This window comes from Chionomys nivalis, chromosome 21 (assembly GCF_950005125.1).
Source record: "Chionomys nivalis chromosome 21, mChiNiv1.1, whole genome shotgun sequence".
Classification (NCBI taxonomy): domain Eukaryota; kingdom Metazoa; phylum Chordata; class Mammalia; order Rodentia; family Cricetidae; genus Chionomys; species Chionomys nivalis.
In genome coordinates, this window is record NC_080106.1 from 19,952,782 (window position 1) to 19,970,530 (window position 17,749).

At 50.5% G+C, this 17,749-nt stretch overlaps 1 protein-coding gene across 3 annotated transcripts in view; it reads right to left on the reverse strand.

Annotated features, from left to right (window-relative positions):
* Window positions 1–227: 227 nt before the first annotated feature.
* The window catches only part of Il34 (interleukin 34), a 54,625-nt gene continuing 37,103 nt past the window's right edge, over window positions 228–17,749 (reverse strand). The window contains exons 2-8 of one of the 3 annotated variants that reach the window (XM_057754192.1): window positions 14,055–14,148; window positions 10,848–11,252; window positions 6,576–6,709; window positions 5,001–5,078; window positions 4,605–4,763; window positions 977–1,112; window positions 228–796 (exon numbers count right to left, since the gene is read on the reverse strand). In XM_057754192.1, the coding sequence (XP_057610175.1) occupies window positions 627–796; window positions 977–1,112; window positions 4,605–4,763; window positions 5,001–5,078; window positions 6,576–6,709; window positions 10,848–10,875 (705 nt within the window). In that variant the 5' untranslated portion in view covers window positions 10,876–11,252; window positions 14,055–14,148 and the 3' untranslated portion in view covers window positions 228–626. Of the gene's footprint in view, window positions 797–976; window positions 1,113–4,604; window positions 4,767–5,000; window positions 5,079–6,575; window positions 6,710–10,847; window positions 11,253–14,054; window positions 14,149–17,749 lie in introns of all 3 variants that reach the window. The other 2 variants (XM_057754190.1, XM_057754191.1) reach the window with 2 other exon arrangements.

Here is a 17,749-nt window from a genome sequence, read left to right on the forward strand (position 1 = left end):
CACACATGGTCAGGGAGGCACCTCAACACTGCAGCAGACAGCACTCAGGCCCACTGACCCCTCCAGAGCTAGAACAGGGCTGGAAGAGCTGAGAACTCAAGGCCCTGGGTAAAGCTCCACCCACTGCAGCTCTGACGCTCAACCCCAGGCACAGGCAGAATCAAGCCAACCCACCTGTCTCCAGAACTCAGTCCCTCTGGGTTCACCTTCACGGGTGCAAGCCAAACTAAGCGAGTGGTCATTTAATAGAAAAGGAACCGGGAAAGCACTGCTGTGGCAAGATACGGCATTTGGTCAGTCCTCGGTCCAGCACCCCGCGTTCAGCACGCTTGCAAAGCCCCAGTGAGTCCCAGAATTCTGTGGGGCAACAGCATTTGCTGATTGCAGAACCAGTCACAGGTAGGGGTGGCTGTGGGTGGCAGCACCAGCCTTCCCCTCCCCCCTCCCCCCTGAGGCTCCAGGTGGCATCACTTAGGTATGAAAAGGCAGGAAGCTGAGCCTGGCACGATGCCTTTCCCGGGAGGGCTTTCCTGCAGGTCTACCTACCTACCATCCCAGAAAGCCTCAGACCCGGGCCAGTTCCTGGAAGACATCCAGTGGCCCGACCTGTGGTCAACACAGACAGCTCAGGGCAACGGACCATGACTTGAGCCTGGGGAACGGGGCAGGGAGGTGGGGGGTTGCCGAGGCAAAGGGTACACGTGGGTAGCTGCACACTGCATCAAGGATCCTGGATTGTGGGGATGGAGACTCGGCAGCTCACAGTCCTGCCATCTCAGGATGGGACTTTGTTTACCTGTAAAACAGAAAGAAAAAAAGCACTGTGGGACAGAACGGCCAAACCACACGTTCTCCGTACTCTAGGCCAACTTCCAGAAAAGGGAGCATTCCCAAGGCAGTGTGGACTCCGCCCACAAACCTGGGCCCAGATCCCTGTGGTCTACCGTTGCCCACCCCATCCACCGGATCTCCTTACAACAAGAGCAGTACAGCAGCTCCATAACTCGGAAGCAGTTGTCCAGCAAGGCTTTGGGCCGCACCAGCTTCAGGCTTAGGCCTGGGGTACTCAGAAGAGATAACACGGCTTCCACCTGAGGGCCGATCTCTACATCCTGGGAGGAAGGAAACCAGCAGTACGAGTAAAGAGAGGAGGGACCCCAGCACATGAGAACCGTGGAGGCTGTCTAGCCTGGAGACGGTCTCAACTCAATGAAATACCACTTCCAGGGACCAGAAGGCCATGAGGGTCCCAGGTGCCATCCCTCACAGGGGTTTCTGCTTCTGTCATCAGAAAATGACACAACACAGGCCAGCACAGGGAGGAAGCTGGGACCTCCTTGTTGCTCCAACATGCATACTCGCCAGCTTCCAGCCCAGAACACTGTCCGACAGAAAGTAAAGCCCTCTGCTTAAGAACAAGAGAAGAACCTCCTGAGGATCCTGAGGCATGAGTCTCACAGGCAGAGCTGACCGTGTGAAAGGCTCCGAGCTCAGATAGCTTCTCCTCACAAAGCCTATCAGAAGGGATAGCAAGGAGAGTGCTGCTGTTTCCCCTCTCTGTGCTGGGAATAGAACCTAGGGCCCTATGCATGCTAGACCAGCTCTTTGCATCCCCAGCCCTGGGATCTTTCGCTATAGAGAAAGGGCAGAAAGACAGAGGTACTGAACAATCACTCTACTATCAAACTGTACCCTGAACCCAGTGTATGACCTTCACTGGCTTAGTTTTACTTTGGGGGAGGGAGTTTTTTCTTTTGTACATTGTTGTTGTCTTGAGACAGGGTCTCACTATGTAGCTCTGACTACCTGGAACTCACTGTGTACAACCAGGCTATCGAACTCACAGAGATCCACCTGCCTTTCCGAGTGCTGGAATTAAGCATGCTACTTTACACCTGGCCCTTGCTTTGGTTTTGAGACAAAGTCCAAATACGTGGTCTAGGCTGACTCCAATCTTAGAAAATTGCCACGCTCTCTCTGCCAGGTGTGGGATTAGTGTCTGTTCAACTTCATCCAATTCAACAGATAAAGTTAGAAAACTTTCTCTAAGGGCAAGCAGCTAGACAAATGGTGTATGACCCATGTTAGAAACTATACCCCAAAAAGCAAGCACATAATAGGAAAAAAAGACAAATTACATAGGTTTTGGGGGTGGAAAGAGGTGAGAAATGACTGCTTCCTGTATACAGTTTCTGCGTGAGGTGACGGGAGAGTGCCCGAAATGGATGGGGTGATAGATGCACAACCCTGTAAGTGTAATTAATGCCTCCGAACCATAAACTAAAAATAGTCAGAATAGCAGCCTTTACATTGCAAAGTGTGCTCCCTCTTAGCACAGCCTCCACGGTCTCCAACAAAGAGTCGCCTCTTCCTGAAATTACTTTTTTTCTTATTTATGTGTATGAGTGTGCATCTGTGTGTGTGTGTGTGTGTGTGTGTGTGTGTGTGTGTGTGTGTTCCACATACATGTGAGTGCCTATGGAGGACACTAGAGGGTGCTGGATTACCTGGAGCTTGAGGTGGGAATCAACAGACTTGGGTGCTAGGATCCTCTCTGAGAGCAGCAAGTGCTCTTGACCACTGAGCCATCTCCCCAGGCTGTTTCTTACGGAAACAATGAAAGCTGAATAGAAAACAAAGTAATGCCGAACCCGAATTCAGACATCTTCCCGGGGATGAGCAGACAGGGTGAGGTCATCAAACCCGCAGTTTATGACTGGATAAGATTTAGGCATCAACCCTTTTCCTTTACAAGTGAAACCCTGCAAGCCCAGGAGTGGAACGACTTGTTCAAGGTTATACAACTGGGAACAGAGCTAGTGTCTGGGTCCTGAGACCATGAGCAAAGAAGGCAAGTGAAATCCATCTTCAAAGCTAGGACACAGACTCTTAACAGGGTTAGAAAGGAAGGAGGACTAAAGGCTGCAGAGCTGGGGCACAGCTCGGTGGTAGAGGGAGTGAGTACCTATACCTGGTTCAACTTCCATCAGGAGAATGGGGAATGGAAAGGGGCTACCCAGCTACATCTGAATAATAAAATCATCTCTGTGTTCAGTGCTTCAGTACTGAGAGCCCAGGACCAGGTCAGGACTGGGGCCCTCACACTCTCCCCAGCTTCATTCCATGAGCCTCCTGGGAGTCTGTTCTATGGGTAAAACAAAAGCAAGAAAGGTCTCTACCTCAAGCCAGAGTCGGTTTGCAAAGGGCTACCCATATTGTCCACAAACATAAGAGGGCAGCTTCCTATAACCTTGGCAGGAGCTGGAAGACCCATCCAGGAGTGGTTCTAGATGGCTGTGACAGTCACTGTCCCTGAGCTCACAGTCGGTGTCAGATGGTCTGGGCCTGGGCTAAGGAGGCCAGGCAGCTGGCTAAGCAGGGTGGCATGTGTGTCCCAGTGGGCACATACCAAGGGCCCAAGGCAGGTGGGACATGCAGCTGAGCCCGTAGTTGGCTATCAAATGGTTTGGGGTTTGTTTTCAAGACAGGATCTCACTATGTAGCCTAGATTGGCCTCAAATTTAACATTGTTCTTCAGCCTCCAGACTCCTGGGTTGCAGATGGCCACACCATCTCTTTTCCCTTCTATTTTTTTCTAAACTAAGTCATAGTCATTAGAGTTCACCCTAGGTGTTCCATGGGTTTTGATAAAAACCTAATGTCACGGGTCAATCTGTGATTACCATATAATACAGAAGAATTTCTGAACAGAAATTCCCATCACTTACCTTTCTTTCTTTCTTTCTTTCTTTCTTTCTTTCTTTCTTTCCCAAGACAGGGTTTTTCTGTAGCTTTGGAGCCTGTCCTGGAACTAGCTCTTGTAGACCAGGCTGGCCTTGAACTCACAGAGATCCACCTGCCTCTGTCTCCGGAGTGCTGGGATTAAAGGCATGCACCAGCACCTCCTGGCCTGCCTCTCTTTCTTTCCCCCTTTCTGGAGGAGGCTCATTTTTCAGATGCAGAAGCGAAGTCAGAGGATTCCCTGGGTTGCCCCAGAACCAGGGCATGAGAGGCAAAGCCTGTTCTACATAGCAAGTTCCAGGCCAGGCAGGGCTTTGCAGTGAGACTCTGTCTCTAAATAAATAAATAAACAAATGCCATCTCGTGGCTATGATGCACCCCGTGCATCTGTGAACTCACTCTGCTCACTCTGGTGGCCTGCACAAGGTCAAGCCAGCATTATTGGTGAACAGTTCGGTGAGTAGCACTAATTGGCCTCGATGGGTTATAAAATAAAAATGATGAGCCTGGGCAGTAGTGGCGCCCTCCTTTAATCCCAGCACTCAGGAGAGAGGCGGACAGATCTCTGTGAGTTCGAGGCCAGCCTGGTCTACAAGAGCTAGTTCCAGGACAGGCTCCAAAGCTACAGAGAAATCCTGTCTCAAAAAAAAAAAAAAAAAAGCCCTAAGGTCCTAAGTTCCTCCTATCCCCCACCCCAGCTCATTTGCTCTGATACATCATGGCAATCATGGCGTCTCCTCCCTCCTTGGTCACTTTTCCTGCATGCTATTCCCATGGCCCCCACATCCTCAGCTCACACCAGAACTTTCCCTCTGCAGCCTTTCCCTGCATCTGTCAGACCCACGCGCATGCCCACAGCTCACCATGAGGCTCCGCTGAACATTCTCCAGCAACGTCTGAACCTCCTGCAGATAATCCCAGGACGGGTGGCCCCGGAGCAGCACGTCCAGCACAGACTCGGTGGCATTGAGACTCACCAGGACCCACAGGTACCGCAGCTCCCGCTCACTCACACGGGCCTTCTGCTGCATGGACAAGAGAGATCGCGGAAATGCAAGCCAGGCCTTTGGGCTGCGACCTCACCCCAAGGACTTGCCACTGCCTGTGGCCAGCAGACAACCTTGTGCCTAGGTCAGCCGCAAGCTGGCTGAAGTGGCTAGGGCAAGGCCCCTGGTCAATAGGACAACCTGCCGAGGCCCCACATGCTTCTGAGGGCATCGCGGAAGGCAGAAACTCCCCATCCCAGGAGGGATCCTCACCAGCCTCGTGATGTTGGCGACTCTGAGCACCCCCTCATAAGGCACAGGGATCCTGTAGTTGATGGGGAAGTAATGTTTCTGGGGAGGAACAAAGCATGAGGTCAGAAGCAGAACCGGCTTAGACAGGATCCCCAGAGAGGGACCCAGCCTAACAGTGTGATTGATGGCAGACAGGTCCTCTAATGAGAAGACAGCTCCCTTTCCCCCTGAGACAAAGGGAAAGTGAAATCAGATACATAGTTCTATAAGGGCTGAAGTTTCAGAGCCAGGGTATGGACCAAGGGTTTTCAGGAAGACATGTTACTTTGGTGGTGAGGAGTGTGCTTCGTCTGATGCTTACAGAGGTAACCTTTGCACATCTCTGTGAACACACTAAGCACCAATGAGCCAGATACCTTATTATTTATTGTTATTATTAATAATGTGGTGTGTGTACGCGTGTGTGTGTATGTGCGTGTGTGCAGCATCCACATGCCTCAACAGTGATATGGAGGTCAAAGGATAACTTTCAGGGGTCGGTTCTCTCTCCTTATGTGGGTTCTGGGAATTGAACTCAGGTCTTCAGACTTCACCAACCCGTGTTGTACGCTTTCAGTTAGTGGGTTGTATGGCATATGAATGACATCTCAACAAAAACAGTCTCAAAGATAGTCCTAAAGGGCTGGGTACGTGCTTGCAATCCCAGAACTCGGGAAGCTGAAGCGGGAAGAACTCAAGTTCAAAACCAGCCTCTCCAGCATAATGAGACCCTGTATCAAAAAATCAAAACAAATGCCCTGCGGTGGTGGCACACGCCTTTAATCCCAGCACTCGGGAGGCAGAGGCAGGCGGATCTCTGTGAGTTCGAGGCCAGCCTGGTCTACAAGAGCTAGTTCCAGGTCAGGAACCAAAAGCTACGGAGAAACCCTGTCTCGAAAAAAAAAATCAAAACAAGAGCCAGGGATGGTAGTGTGCTTGCCCAGCATAGACAAAGCCTGGGTTTGCATAAGGCTGCATCACTGCATGAACCAGACTCATTGGCACCCATCTGTGATCCTGGCCCTCAGGAAGCAGAAGCAGGAGGGTTAGAATTTCAAGGCCATGGTGTTAGTTAGGTCTTAAAGCAGGGAAGGAGAGAAGGGGAGGGGGGAGAGGGAGAGGAAGGGAGGGGGAGAGGGGGAGAGAGAGGGAGGGAGGGAGGGAGGGAGGGAGAGAGAGAGAGAGAGAGAGAGAGAGAGAGAGAGAGAGAGAGAGAGAAGCAAATAAAAACCTAGCCATGTAGAAACACTACAACACCATGTGGGCATCTCCAGTCTCCAAAAGGAATCATTTTCTGACTTGAAGGTTTTTATCCCAAATGAGTCCCTGGAGACCTTTTCTGAGTTATAGGCTGAAAGCCATATGGAAGTAGATTAAAGGTCAGTGAAGAAGGGGGGAGCTGGTGGGATCCTCTTATACACTTGGTTATGTGATAGACCAAGGCAGACAATGTCACTATAACATTGGGGCTGACATATCTGGGGTGGGAAGTGAGCACAGCTCCAGGTGAGCCTTGGGACTTGGGAACAGGGACCCGTTTGGCGCTCTTCCCATTACCATGTACTGAAGCCGGTTCTTGTACTGCAGCTTGACCCGAAGGTAGCCTGTAAGGTCACACTCCTTATCTTGGGTCAGAGTCCACATCTCCAAATTCTCGTTCCCCAAAGTCATGCCAAGTAGGATCCCAAGACCTGTGGGCCAACGAGAGTCTATGAGACCGAGCACTGTGTGTGTGCACACCCCCTGCTGTGCACAGCTCTATCAGCTCACGCCCCCTGCTGTGCTGTGCACAGCTCTATCAACTATCCTCCATTTTCAAGGGTGGCGAATACTGATGGGAAACGCAGGGGAGCAGAGCCCTGGAATAGCAAGTACATCCCACCCCTGGGCAGCAGAGTCCTCAGGGAGACACCCGAAGTCTGGTCTCCAATCTCCCCTACTTCCTGTTATTCCAGGGCACCCTCAGCCCCTTCCTTGGTGTGAGAGGTTTCACAACTGTTGCTTGATTTTCCCTTCAGAGCTTTGGATAAAAAGTCTAGTTCCAGATCTTAAAATGGCTTTTGGTGACCCAGAGACTTTCTTCTGTGAACTATATGACCTTGGCATTCTCCTCCATTAGATGTACCAGAAGGTCTATAGCTCCTTCCAGTCTGAAGGCTCTGGGATGCTAGACAACACACACCAGCTGTCCCAACAATGGCAAGTCTTTTAAAACAGTACCAGGAATTACCACTAGGTGTCACTGTAGCCTCAAAAACAACTCTCCCGATCTGTACACAAAACAGGAAAAAAAAATAGAGAGAACTTACAAAAAATATGAATAGGGGTCAAGTGAATGAGAGAAACATAGAAGAGAAAGCAACACCCAAAGGGCCAACCTCACTATTGAGAGAAATAAATTCAAATGAGAACAAATGGATCAGTCTGTAACCAGAGAAACAAACACAAAGCCAACCAGGGATTTCAAGGAAATGGAGAAAGGTTTTTATGAGATAATTTCATTTTAATAATCCTGATGCTGCCAAAAGAGCTCTCAGCCTGGAAATACACTTGGCACATTTAATAATAAAATGGAATTAAATTCTACAACCTTTGACCCACTGACGCTGACCCACTAAACTCGTAAACTAGAAAGCAAACAGGACAGATTTATGGACAGAGACTTATGCACCATAATTATTCCTTCTTAACATTTATTCACTTGTCGGAGAGGTGACTCGTGGTGATGAAATACTTAAGATATGTTTAGCGGCCCTCTTAAGGGAGCCCGCACCAACAGTATTGGCGCTGCGTAGGACGGCTTTAGGTTTATTAATTGATTTCCTGTGCTTTCGAAAAAATAAATATGTCAGATTTCTGTGGGAGATTATTACAGTCATCTTTACGTTCCAGGACATTTTTTAATGTTCTCCAATCAGTATCTTTTTTTTTTTTTAAAAAAACAATCTCTCAGTATGCAGCCCTGACTGGCCTAGAACTTTTCATGAAGTCCAGACTGGTTTGAACTCAGAGATTCACCAGCCTCTCCTTGGATGTTGGGATTAAAGGTATGTCACCATATCCAACTTACTATCTATTATTATTATTATTATTATTGTTCTCAAAACCAATAATTATCTTTTGCCTTTTCTTTTCTTCCCTTTCCTTTTCGCCAAGACAGCCAGGCAGGCTGAGTCCCCTCCCCAGTCTGTTATCACTGATGTCACTAACCAGGTCTTCCCACTCCCTTTCCTGTCACCTTGAAGGTGTTTGTCTTTGTATCTCTACTGGCCTGGGCCGTGCTCCCTCTTAGCTTCCCTCCCCTTCCTCCCAGCCCACCCCACTTGTTCCCACTTGCTGGACCAAGCCCTAGGAGCACTGTTTACCATGATGCTTGGGGTCTGCTCAGGCCCTGCACTCCATACGGGCCACAGCCCCTGCCCTCCCCACCTGCAGAACTCTGACAACCACTCTGTGTAACAGCCCTAGATGTCCTGGAGCTAGCTCTGTAGACCAGGCCAGCCTCAAAATCCCAGAGATCTGCTTGCCTCTGCCTCCCAAGTGCTGAGATTAAAGGCATGCGCCACCACCACTGGGCTGACAACCACGTTCTTGCAAGGAGGCAAGTTTGCAAAAATCAGTCTTTGCCATGCACCTAACACAGTCTTGTGCTGAAGGAACAAAAAAACACAACCAGTATTAGGGCCAACAAGATGGCTCAGTGAGCAAAGGGGCTTGCCACCAAGACTGACTACCTGAGTTCAATCCCAGGAACCACGCGGTAGGAAAGAACTCCTGCAAACTGTCCTTTGACTGCCGCACAGGTACCACAACACACAAACCTGCTTCATGGGTTGAATAGCGTCCCCCTCCCAAATTCTTGTTCACCTCAAATGTCAGAACGACTCGATTTGAAACAGGTTCTTTGCAGGTGTAATTAAAACAAAGGCTGTTGATGTGAGATCATCCTGGGCCTGGGGAGAGCCTAGATCTAATGACTGGTATTCCAGGAGGAAGATTGTGCAGAGGGAAAGGCCTTGCAGATGGGGGTGATGTGCAAGCTTGCAATGCTGCCACCTGCCAAGGGACACAGGCAGTCACAAGAAATCTGGAAGAGGCAGGAGGACCCTCCCCTAGAGCCTTCAGAAGCTATGGTGGTCAGTGACCCCAATTTCAGACCTCCAGTCCCCAGAACTAGGAGGAAATACCTTGATGGAGCCCAGTCACAAATTGATGGAGCTACGTCAAGGTAGCCTACATCCCCCAAGATCCTTAGCCCCTGCAATGTGGGCCCTGCCCTGCCAGCCTCTCCCCTCAGCTGTCCTTGCCAAGTCCTGAGAGATGCCATCTGAAGCCCCCTCCTGCTTGCATTCATTTCCAGCCTCACTTCCCCTCAGGTGGGCCTAGAGAGGTGGCTCAGCAGATAAAGACACTTGCCATCAAGCCCAAGGGCCTGAGTTCAATTCTCAGGGCCCACACTTCCTCTGGCTTACGTATGCATACCATGGTACACAGACACACCACACACACACCCCAACACAATAAGTAAATAAATCTAATCATGTGGTACCTGAGAAGTAGCTAGGTGGTTCGGAGTGCCTCCTGCCCTTCTAGAGGACCCGAGTTCGGTTCCCAGCACCATGTCAGGTGGCGGTAACTCCAACTCCAGGGAGATCTAACACCTCTGGCCTCCAAGGGCCACTGGCACTCATGTGTACACACTCATACCTTGACACATAATTAAAAATACTGAAACTGAATCTTTAAGTGTGATCGCTTCACCTCAAGAACTGACCCTCAGATGCCTAATCCCTCAGTCCTCTGCCTGGTATTTAAGGCCTCGGGAGCCTGCACACGACCTGCCTGCCCTTTCCAGCCAAACACCACTCAGCCCCACCACACACACCCGTCCCTGTTTGGAGAGCTAGCCCCATCACCCTACTTCTACCAGTGTGTCTACCACCTAACCTTTGTGTCCTCCTCGAAAAGACCCTCACCCACGCTACCACCCATGTTCCATTAAGAGGTAGAAGCTTCCAGAACACCACTGGGTCTGTCTGGGAACTTCACCCATTCCGAATGTCCCCACCCTTTGCAGTGTCTGAACACCAGACACAGACTGTGCCCAGCTCTTCTCTGGAGACTTGTGGTTTCAGCCCCTGCCCGCATTTATTTGGTATAAGTAACTTCAAGTGGTGGTGGGGATGGGAGGTGCGAAGCAGGCCAGGTCCTTGTCACGACAACGACTCTCCAAAACCTGCAGCTGCCATTGAGTCTGTGAGGGACTCAGCCTGGCTTCCCACCCAGCAGCTATAAACATCCCACAGGTCCTTTGCTGATTTCTATCCTTGTTTTAACTTATTCTTTTTATCAGTAACATCATTGTCTTTCTGTTTTTTAATTTTGATCTGCCGTGGAGAGAGGGGTAGAGGGGGCTGGCGGCTTCCTTCCCCAGACCTCTCCTGCCCCGCGTGTTGTGCTTCCCTACCCCCAACTAGCCACACCCAGGAGGATGGAAATCTCTCTCTACAACCTCTGTCCCCACCCTGCACCCCAGAGCCAATGAAACTACAGAGGTGAGAAGCTGCCACCCACCCCAGTGCCGGCCCATCCTGCATCTGTTGTGCCCACTCAGCTCGTACATCTGAGCCTGAGGTCAGAGGCAGGCCGAACCGAGCAGAGGGTGGCCGTGGATCTCTCATCCCCGGGGCTGCCTGCAACCCCCTGGAAAGCATCCCAACTTCTTACCAACAAGAGCTGCCCTGGTTGCTATGGTTACAGTAGAGCCACCCACCAAGGCCTTCCAGGACAGGATCCCCAGGTATAACTCCCCCTCCCCCCAGTACTCACAGTATAACCAGGCGAGTCCCCAGGGCATGATGGTGCACTGGGTGCCCCCTGACAGCAGAGGCACTGTCCCCAGCAGTGTGTCCAGTGGCCTGAGCTAGGACCTACATGGCCTCAGGTCAGCAAGGGTGGCCACCAAGTCGGGAAGGGCTGGCCCAGGTTGAGACGGGGCAGGTACTCCTGGGGTAGCTACCGCCCTATCTGCTTGGCAGGGCGGAGGGCAGCCAGGGGGCGGTGGCTGCCAGTCCCATTGCAGCTCGGGAGCTGATGTGAGACTGTGGCTCTGGGGTCTCGGAAGGAAGAGGAGGAAGAGAAGGGACTCCCCAGCAGGCCTCTTGGAATCTGGAGCTGGGTGGCGCTTTCTCTGGTTTCTCCGACTGCCGCCGCTGCTCGGCGTGAAGTCTAGCTCTGGAAAAAGAAGGAGGAGAGAGACTGATTATGTAAGAGCGAGACTGCCACTCAGCCACCAGCCAGCAAAGGAAGACCCACCACGCACGCTGTCCCCGCGGCCAGTACTAAGACACCCAGCCTGGTCTTCACACGCAAGGAATAACTCCAGGCACCTCGGCAGCTGCCTCGGGCCAAGGATTGAGCGAGTCTACAGGTCGGGGCTGGCAGCCCTGAGCCGAGACTACAGGAACAATGGAGTTACAATCCAGGAGGCTGCCTGGAGGAGGCGAGGCGCCGGGTCAATTCCAAGTGACACACGCTTCAGGGAAGGCTGAGGAGTGGAAGCTGTCTCACCCTGCATTCACTGCCATCTAGATCTTTTCTGTGACCCAACTGCGTCCCCTGTCAGATAAAAACCGATGGGCCAGTTTCATTTGAACTCCAGATCAAGGAACACTTTTTCTGGTGAAGTATTTGATGTGTGATACTGTAGGTACTGAATGTTGCATGGAGTGTACTTACGCCAAGAAATAAATAAACAAACATCGTAGCCAGCTGTGGGAACACAACAGGGAGGTCACAGCACTCTAGCGGCTGGGGCAGGAGGATGAAGAGGCCAGACGGGGCTACATAGCAAGACTCTGGTCTCTAAAAAGCAAACAAAAGACTGGGTGCGGTGGCGCACATCTTTAATCCCAGCAGAGGCAAAGGTAGGTGGATCTCTGTGTTCAAAGCCAGTCTGGTCTACAGAGAGAATTCCAGGACAGCCAGGGTTACGGCACAAACAGAGAAACCCTGTTTTGTTTTGTTCTGTTTTGTTTTGTTTTAAAAAGTATGCAAGAGGAATTTCAGCCTGGCCTGCTGGTGATTAACCCTGAAAGTCAACACCCCCATAGAACCCGATGCACTCCCCCACTTTTCCCAGTCCCAGCAGATCGTGGGCCCTGGGCAGAGACAGCGTGAAAACTGGGTTTCTCATGGGGCGCTATTCCATCCCTTTGGGATTTCCTCTCCCTGTATTGGCTTAGGTCAGGAGAAATGCCCACCAATCTAGGACACAGGGAAGGGGGATAGGGACGAATAGGTGTGATGGGGGAGACCCTCTCCATCGTTCCGTCTGTGACGTACCTACAGAATGTACCAAATTGTACCAACTTGCTGACCCTAGGGCTGGGGTGCAGCTCAGTGGTAGAGAGCTTGCTGAGTATACGGGAGGCCCTGAGGTCAAGTCCCAGGAAAGAAGCCAGGAAGCTAGGAAGTAGGAAGAGTAAGACCCAGACTACACTGCCCAAGGAATTTTTAGCTAAGGCTAGCCTGGGCTACATAACAAGTTTCAGGTAAGCATGGGCTACACAATAAGATCCTGTCTAAAGCAAAACAGCACAGCAGACATGCTCGCCCTCCTCCTCAGAGCCTCTGAAGCAGGTAGGACCACATCCACAAAGTGCATTGCTCAGATTTACCCTGGGTTAAGACTCTGCACCTCAGCCCTCCCTTCTTCTGATCCTCTCCCTACTCCTCCTCCTTCCCCCCATCCCACCCCAGTGACCTTCCTATTACAGGGCCACCTACACTAGCTATGTCCCCACCCCCAGGACACAGTCTCATATTAGCTCTCGAAGGCCTCACACTTGGTGGCTGTGCCGTCAAGGATGACCTTGAACTCCTGATCTGGTCCCCACCTCCTGAGAGCTGGACTTACAGGCACGCATCACCACACTCCTTTATACAGGGATGAGCTCAAGCCCAGGGCTTCATGCATGCTAGGCAAGCACGCTACTAACCGAGGTACATTCCCAGCCCCAACTGTATCTTTTCATTGTTACTTGCATGTTATGGAAATCTTATATACATACGTGTGTGTGTGTGTGTCTGTGTGTGTCAAGACTTCCATAACATGCAAGTATGTGTGTGTGTATAGTTTTTAATGATAACTAAGAATTTTGACAAATTCATAGAGCTATGTAACCACTACAATAACCCTTTTGGTGTTTTGTTTTGTTTCCAAGATGGGGTTTCTCTGTGTAGCAGCCCTAGTTGTCCTGGAACTAGCTCTATAGACCAGGCTGACCTCAAACTCAGAGATCCGCCTGCCTCTGACTCCCAAGTGCTGGGATTAAAAGAGTGTACCACCAAAACCTGGCTATCTTTATTTTGTTTTGTTTTGTTTGTTTGTTTTTGAGACAAGTTTTCTCAGTCTAACAGTCCTGGCTGTCCTGGAATTCGATCTGTAGACCAGGCTGACCTCAGACAAACAGAGATCCACCTGTCTCTGCCTCCCAAGTGCTGGGATTAAAGGCGTGCGCCACCACCGCCCAGCTGCACTGGGGTTTTCAGTACATGCATAGCTAAGCCTGTTTGTTTATGCTTGGGTACTAGGAATTAAAACTCAGGTCCTCCTTCCTGCTGAGCCACGTCCTCAGCTCCTGTTGCAGCTTCTTCATTCAGAAAGGACTCCAGCATTGAACCCCACCATGCATCTCGGTTTGCGTGTTCCCAATGGAGAAGCCAAGTGGGAAACAGAGGCAGGGCCATGTCAGGTCACATGTGTCAAGTCTGTAGCCCCAGTATGAGCCCCATTGGAACGGGAAAGCAGGAGGAAAACTCCAAGGAAGTTGCCAATAGGACGGTGTCTGACGACAGACTTTGGATCTGGGGTATGGGCACAGGGGACATGAGGCGACTGCTGTGGTGGTTTAAATGAGGTGTCCCCCATAGTCTCAGACATTTGGCTATCTGGTCCCAGTTGGTAGTGTTGTCTGGGGAGGCTAAGGTGTGGCTTTGTTGGAGGAAGGGTGTCACTGGAGTTTAAAGACTCACCATTTGGAGTTCAGGGCTCAAGATGTGAGCTTTCAGCTTGCTGTTCCAACCACCCCACCTGCCACCTCCACTCCACCATCATGGACTCTTCACTCTGGAATCATAAGTTCAAATAACTGCTACCTTCTGTAAGTTGCCTTGGCCATGGTGTTTACCATAGCAACAGAAAGTGCGGCAGCAGAAGAAGGTCCTGTTTAGAGCCCACAGCTTTGCCCTCCCTGGCAATGAGACCCAACCCTGCTCTGCCATCTTTCTGTCCTCAAGACTGACTGTGACTTCCTCAGATCCCGGGAGGGCAGAGCCTGTCTGGATTTCTCTGTCTCTACCTCTTTGTCCCCATCTCGGTGAGGATGGAGAGATGGAGGGAGATGAAGGGTTTACGCCTTTCCCAGTCTGCCCCACCCCTGGGGCCCATGGCATTATTGGGAAACTCGTGGAGGGAAAGGACAAAAAAAAAAAAAAAAAAAAGGAGGGGTGGAGGTCAGCATAGTTCCACGATGAAGAGCAGCTTCAAAGTCACAGAAATATCAGTCTCACTAAGTCATGACTCCAGGGTCCTGGGGCAGGAGCAGAGTCAGAGAGAGGGCAGGTGGTGGGGGAAGGGGTTGAATGAGCTAAATCCTCCACGGAGGGAAGCAAGGACTTGCTTGCATGATTTGGGAGAGATTAGACACAGCTGGGCATATCTGGTTTTGTGGTACTGGAGTTTGAGCGTAGGGCTGACGGCATGCTAGAGGTAATTGAGGTAGTTCTTGCCTTTTCCAGTGAGCTACCCCCCTAGCCCTTGAGAGCTGTTTTTTGCTTTTGTTTTTACTTTGAGACAAGGTCTCAAGGTGTAGTCCTGGAACTCATCTATGTAGAACAGGCTGGTGTCGAACTCAAGAGATCCACCTGCCTCTGCTTTCCCAGTGCTGGGATTAAAGTTGTGTGCCGCCACACCTGGCTGTTAGCTGTTTTTTGTTTGCTTTGTTTGTTTGTTTAAATTCCTATATGTAGAAAGTAGACCGTCGGGAGGAGGGACAGCCTGGTGTTGTTTATAATCTCGCAGTGACACAGTGAACTATTTCATTCTTTAATTCTGCTGGTAGAACTTGGATTTGTTTGTTTGAGACAAGGTTTTACATCTGTAACCCAGACTAGCTTCAAATTCAATTACATAGCCTCAAAGATGACCTTGAATTTCTGTTCCTCCTGCTTCAGCCTCCGGTGCTGAGATTATGGGAGGTGCCACCACTGTCCTTTGTGTATTACCAGTGACCAAGCAAGAGCTTGAGACAAGAGCGCTCTACCACTGTGCTACATCATAGCCTACATCTTGGACTCTTACATTTTTTTTCTTTTTAAGGAACTCCAACTTTGAGCTATCCACCCAAGTCAGAATCCGCTCACTGTCCCCTTCTTCCAAAGTCACCTGCTTTGGTCTTTCCTTACCTGAGGACTGACTAGCGCCTCTTCCTCAGGGAGGGAACGTTGGACTCTAAGTTCGGATCATGGCTGTTGAGTTCTGGAGCCAGTTCAGCAGCACAGAAGACACACAAGGAAACAGTCAGGATCTACTCACGAAGCCGTGAGAGTTCCCAGGAAGCCTCTACCAGCTCTGCCACAATCACCACTGAGTAGAGGCTGAAAGAGTTTGTGTTTCATGAGCTGTAGGTGAGGATGAGGCGATCCAGGTTGATCACGGAGTGGCCTGGTTGATGCATACGGAGTTCGGCTACTCTTTCCTGGGCTTGGCTGAGCCAAACTAATCACTGATCTTCCCTGGACTCAGCTGTTGTAAACTGAGCTCTGCAGAACCTGCCTGGGTTTAACTGATCCGGCTGAGTTCTCTGACTCAAACTGGGCTCAGCTGGCCCAGGTTGGACTCTGCTGGTTCGAGCTGGATTCAGTTGATCCCCCTTCTGAGTTTGGCTGGTGCAGTGTAGCCCAGGGTAGCCCCACTCATGCTAGTGAGTTTGCAGAGTGCTGACTGATCTAGATGAACTTCACTGGGATCGCATCTATCAGGGATAGCCTAGGCTAATTCTCACAACAGAAGCCCAAGAAGGGAGGCGAGTGAGTCAAGCCCTCCCTAAGTCCTACGCTCAGAACAATGACACCAACCACTTCCGTCACTCGGGACAGACAGACTCCACTTTCTGAAGAAAGGAGCAGAGCTGCATTGTAAGGCCCTGGATGGGTGTGGGTAAATTGGGGCCATGTTTGCAAACCATCTATTACACCTACCTGGAACATTCTTCTCCCCCAAAGAGCCCAGGCATGATGTAAAAGTATTAGGGGACAGACTATTGGGTCACCTGCCCAGCCTGGCCACTTTTCTTTAAGCAGGACAAGGCCCAGAAGACTTCAGAGGCATTCCTTACAAGCCCACATCCTAGAGTTGAGACCAGGAGTCCTAGACGGGGAGGGAGCTGGCCCAAGGCCATATCCGGGCCTCCAAACTCATTTTCTTCCTGGGAATCAAGCCATGGTCCCTTAAGAATGTAGGAGGCTCAGGCAGTGAGCTCAGGGCTCAGGGCTGGATCAACAGATGCTCTTAATGGGGACTGAGCCTAAGACACAGATAAAGGGAACAGCTGGGCGTGGTGACACACTTGGGAGGTAACCTGTAGGAGGATCAGGAGTTCAAAGTCATCCTTGGCTACAAAGTGAGTTTAACGCTAGCTACAGGAAACTAACTGAAGGGTGGGGATATGAGCTGTATAGATGTGGGCTCTGGGCTGATGGATTAGGCAGGATCCAGACACAGTTCCTATATCTGCTTTTGTTTAGTTCTGTTTTGCTTTTTTAATTTTTAAATGTGTTATTATTCCAAAAACCACAGAGAAACCCTGTCTCGAAAAACCAAAAAAAAAAAAAATGTGTTATTATATTTCTCTCTGTCTCTGTCTCTCTGTTTCTCTCTGTGTGTATGCACGTGTGTGTGTGCACGTGTGTGTCTGTGTAAGAGAGATGAAGAGAGATCGCAGGACAACTGTGGAGCTGATTTGCTCCTCCCACTGTGGGATCCAAGGATCCCAGTCAGGCTAACAGATTTTGTGGCAATCACTTTTGCCCACCTAGCCATTTTGCCAGCCCTCTTTTCTTTTTCCTTCCTTCCTTTCTTTCTTCCCTCCCTCTCTCTGAAGGCGTAAGTCACAATCCCACACCAGTTTGGAATTATGACCAATAGAGAAGCTATCTATTTAAAGGGGAAAAGCTTACAGATCACTGTCCCAGACAACAGCCCTCTGCTCAATCAGGAAGGAAGAGGACCCGGAAGCCAGAGTGAGAGCAGAGGGAAGTGGCCGCTTTTTGAAAGGGAGAGAGACCACGCCCCAGTGGGCTGGTATCTCAGTGTCTCAGTGGCTATTGGCTGAAGGAACGGAAGGAGCTCCCGCAACATCTCTCTTCTTTTTCTTTTTTTTTTTTTTTTTTTGATTTTCAAGACAGGGTTTCTCCATAGCTTTTGGTTCCTGTCCTGGAACTAGCTCTTGTAGACCAGGTTGGCCTCGAACTCACAGAGATCTGCCTACCTCTGCCTCCCGAGTGCTGGGATTAAAGGCGTGCGCCACCACCGCCCGGCTCTCTTTCTTCTTTGACAAGGCCTCAGACTTGGCAGATACAGTCAAGAATAAACCTGAACTAACTCCTGCATCCTTTGCCTCCACCCCAAGTGTTAGAACCACAGCCATGTCCTGCCGCGCCTGCTTTAT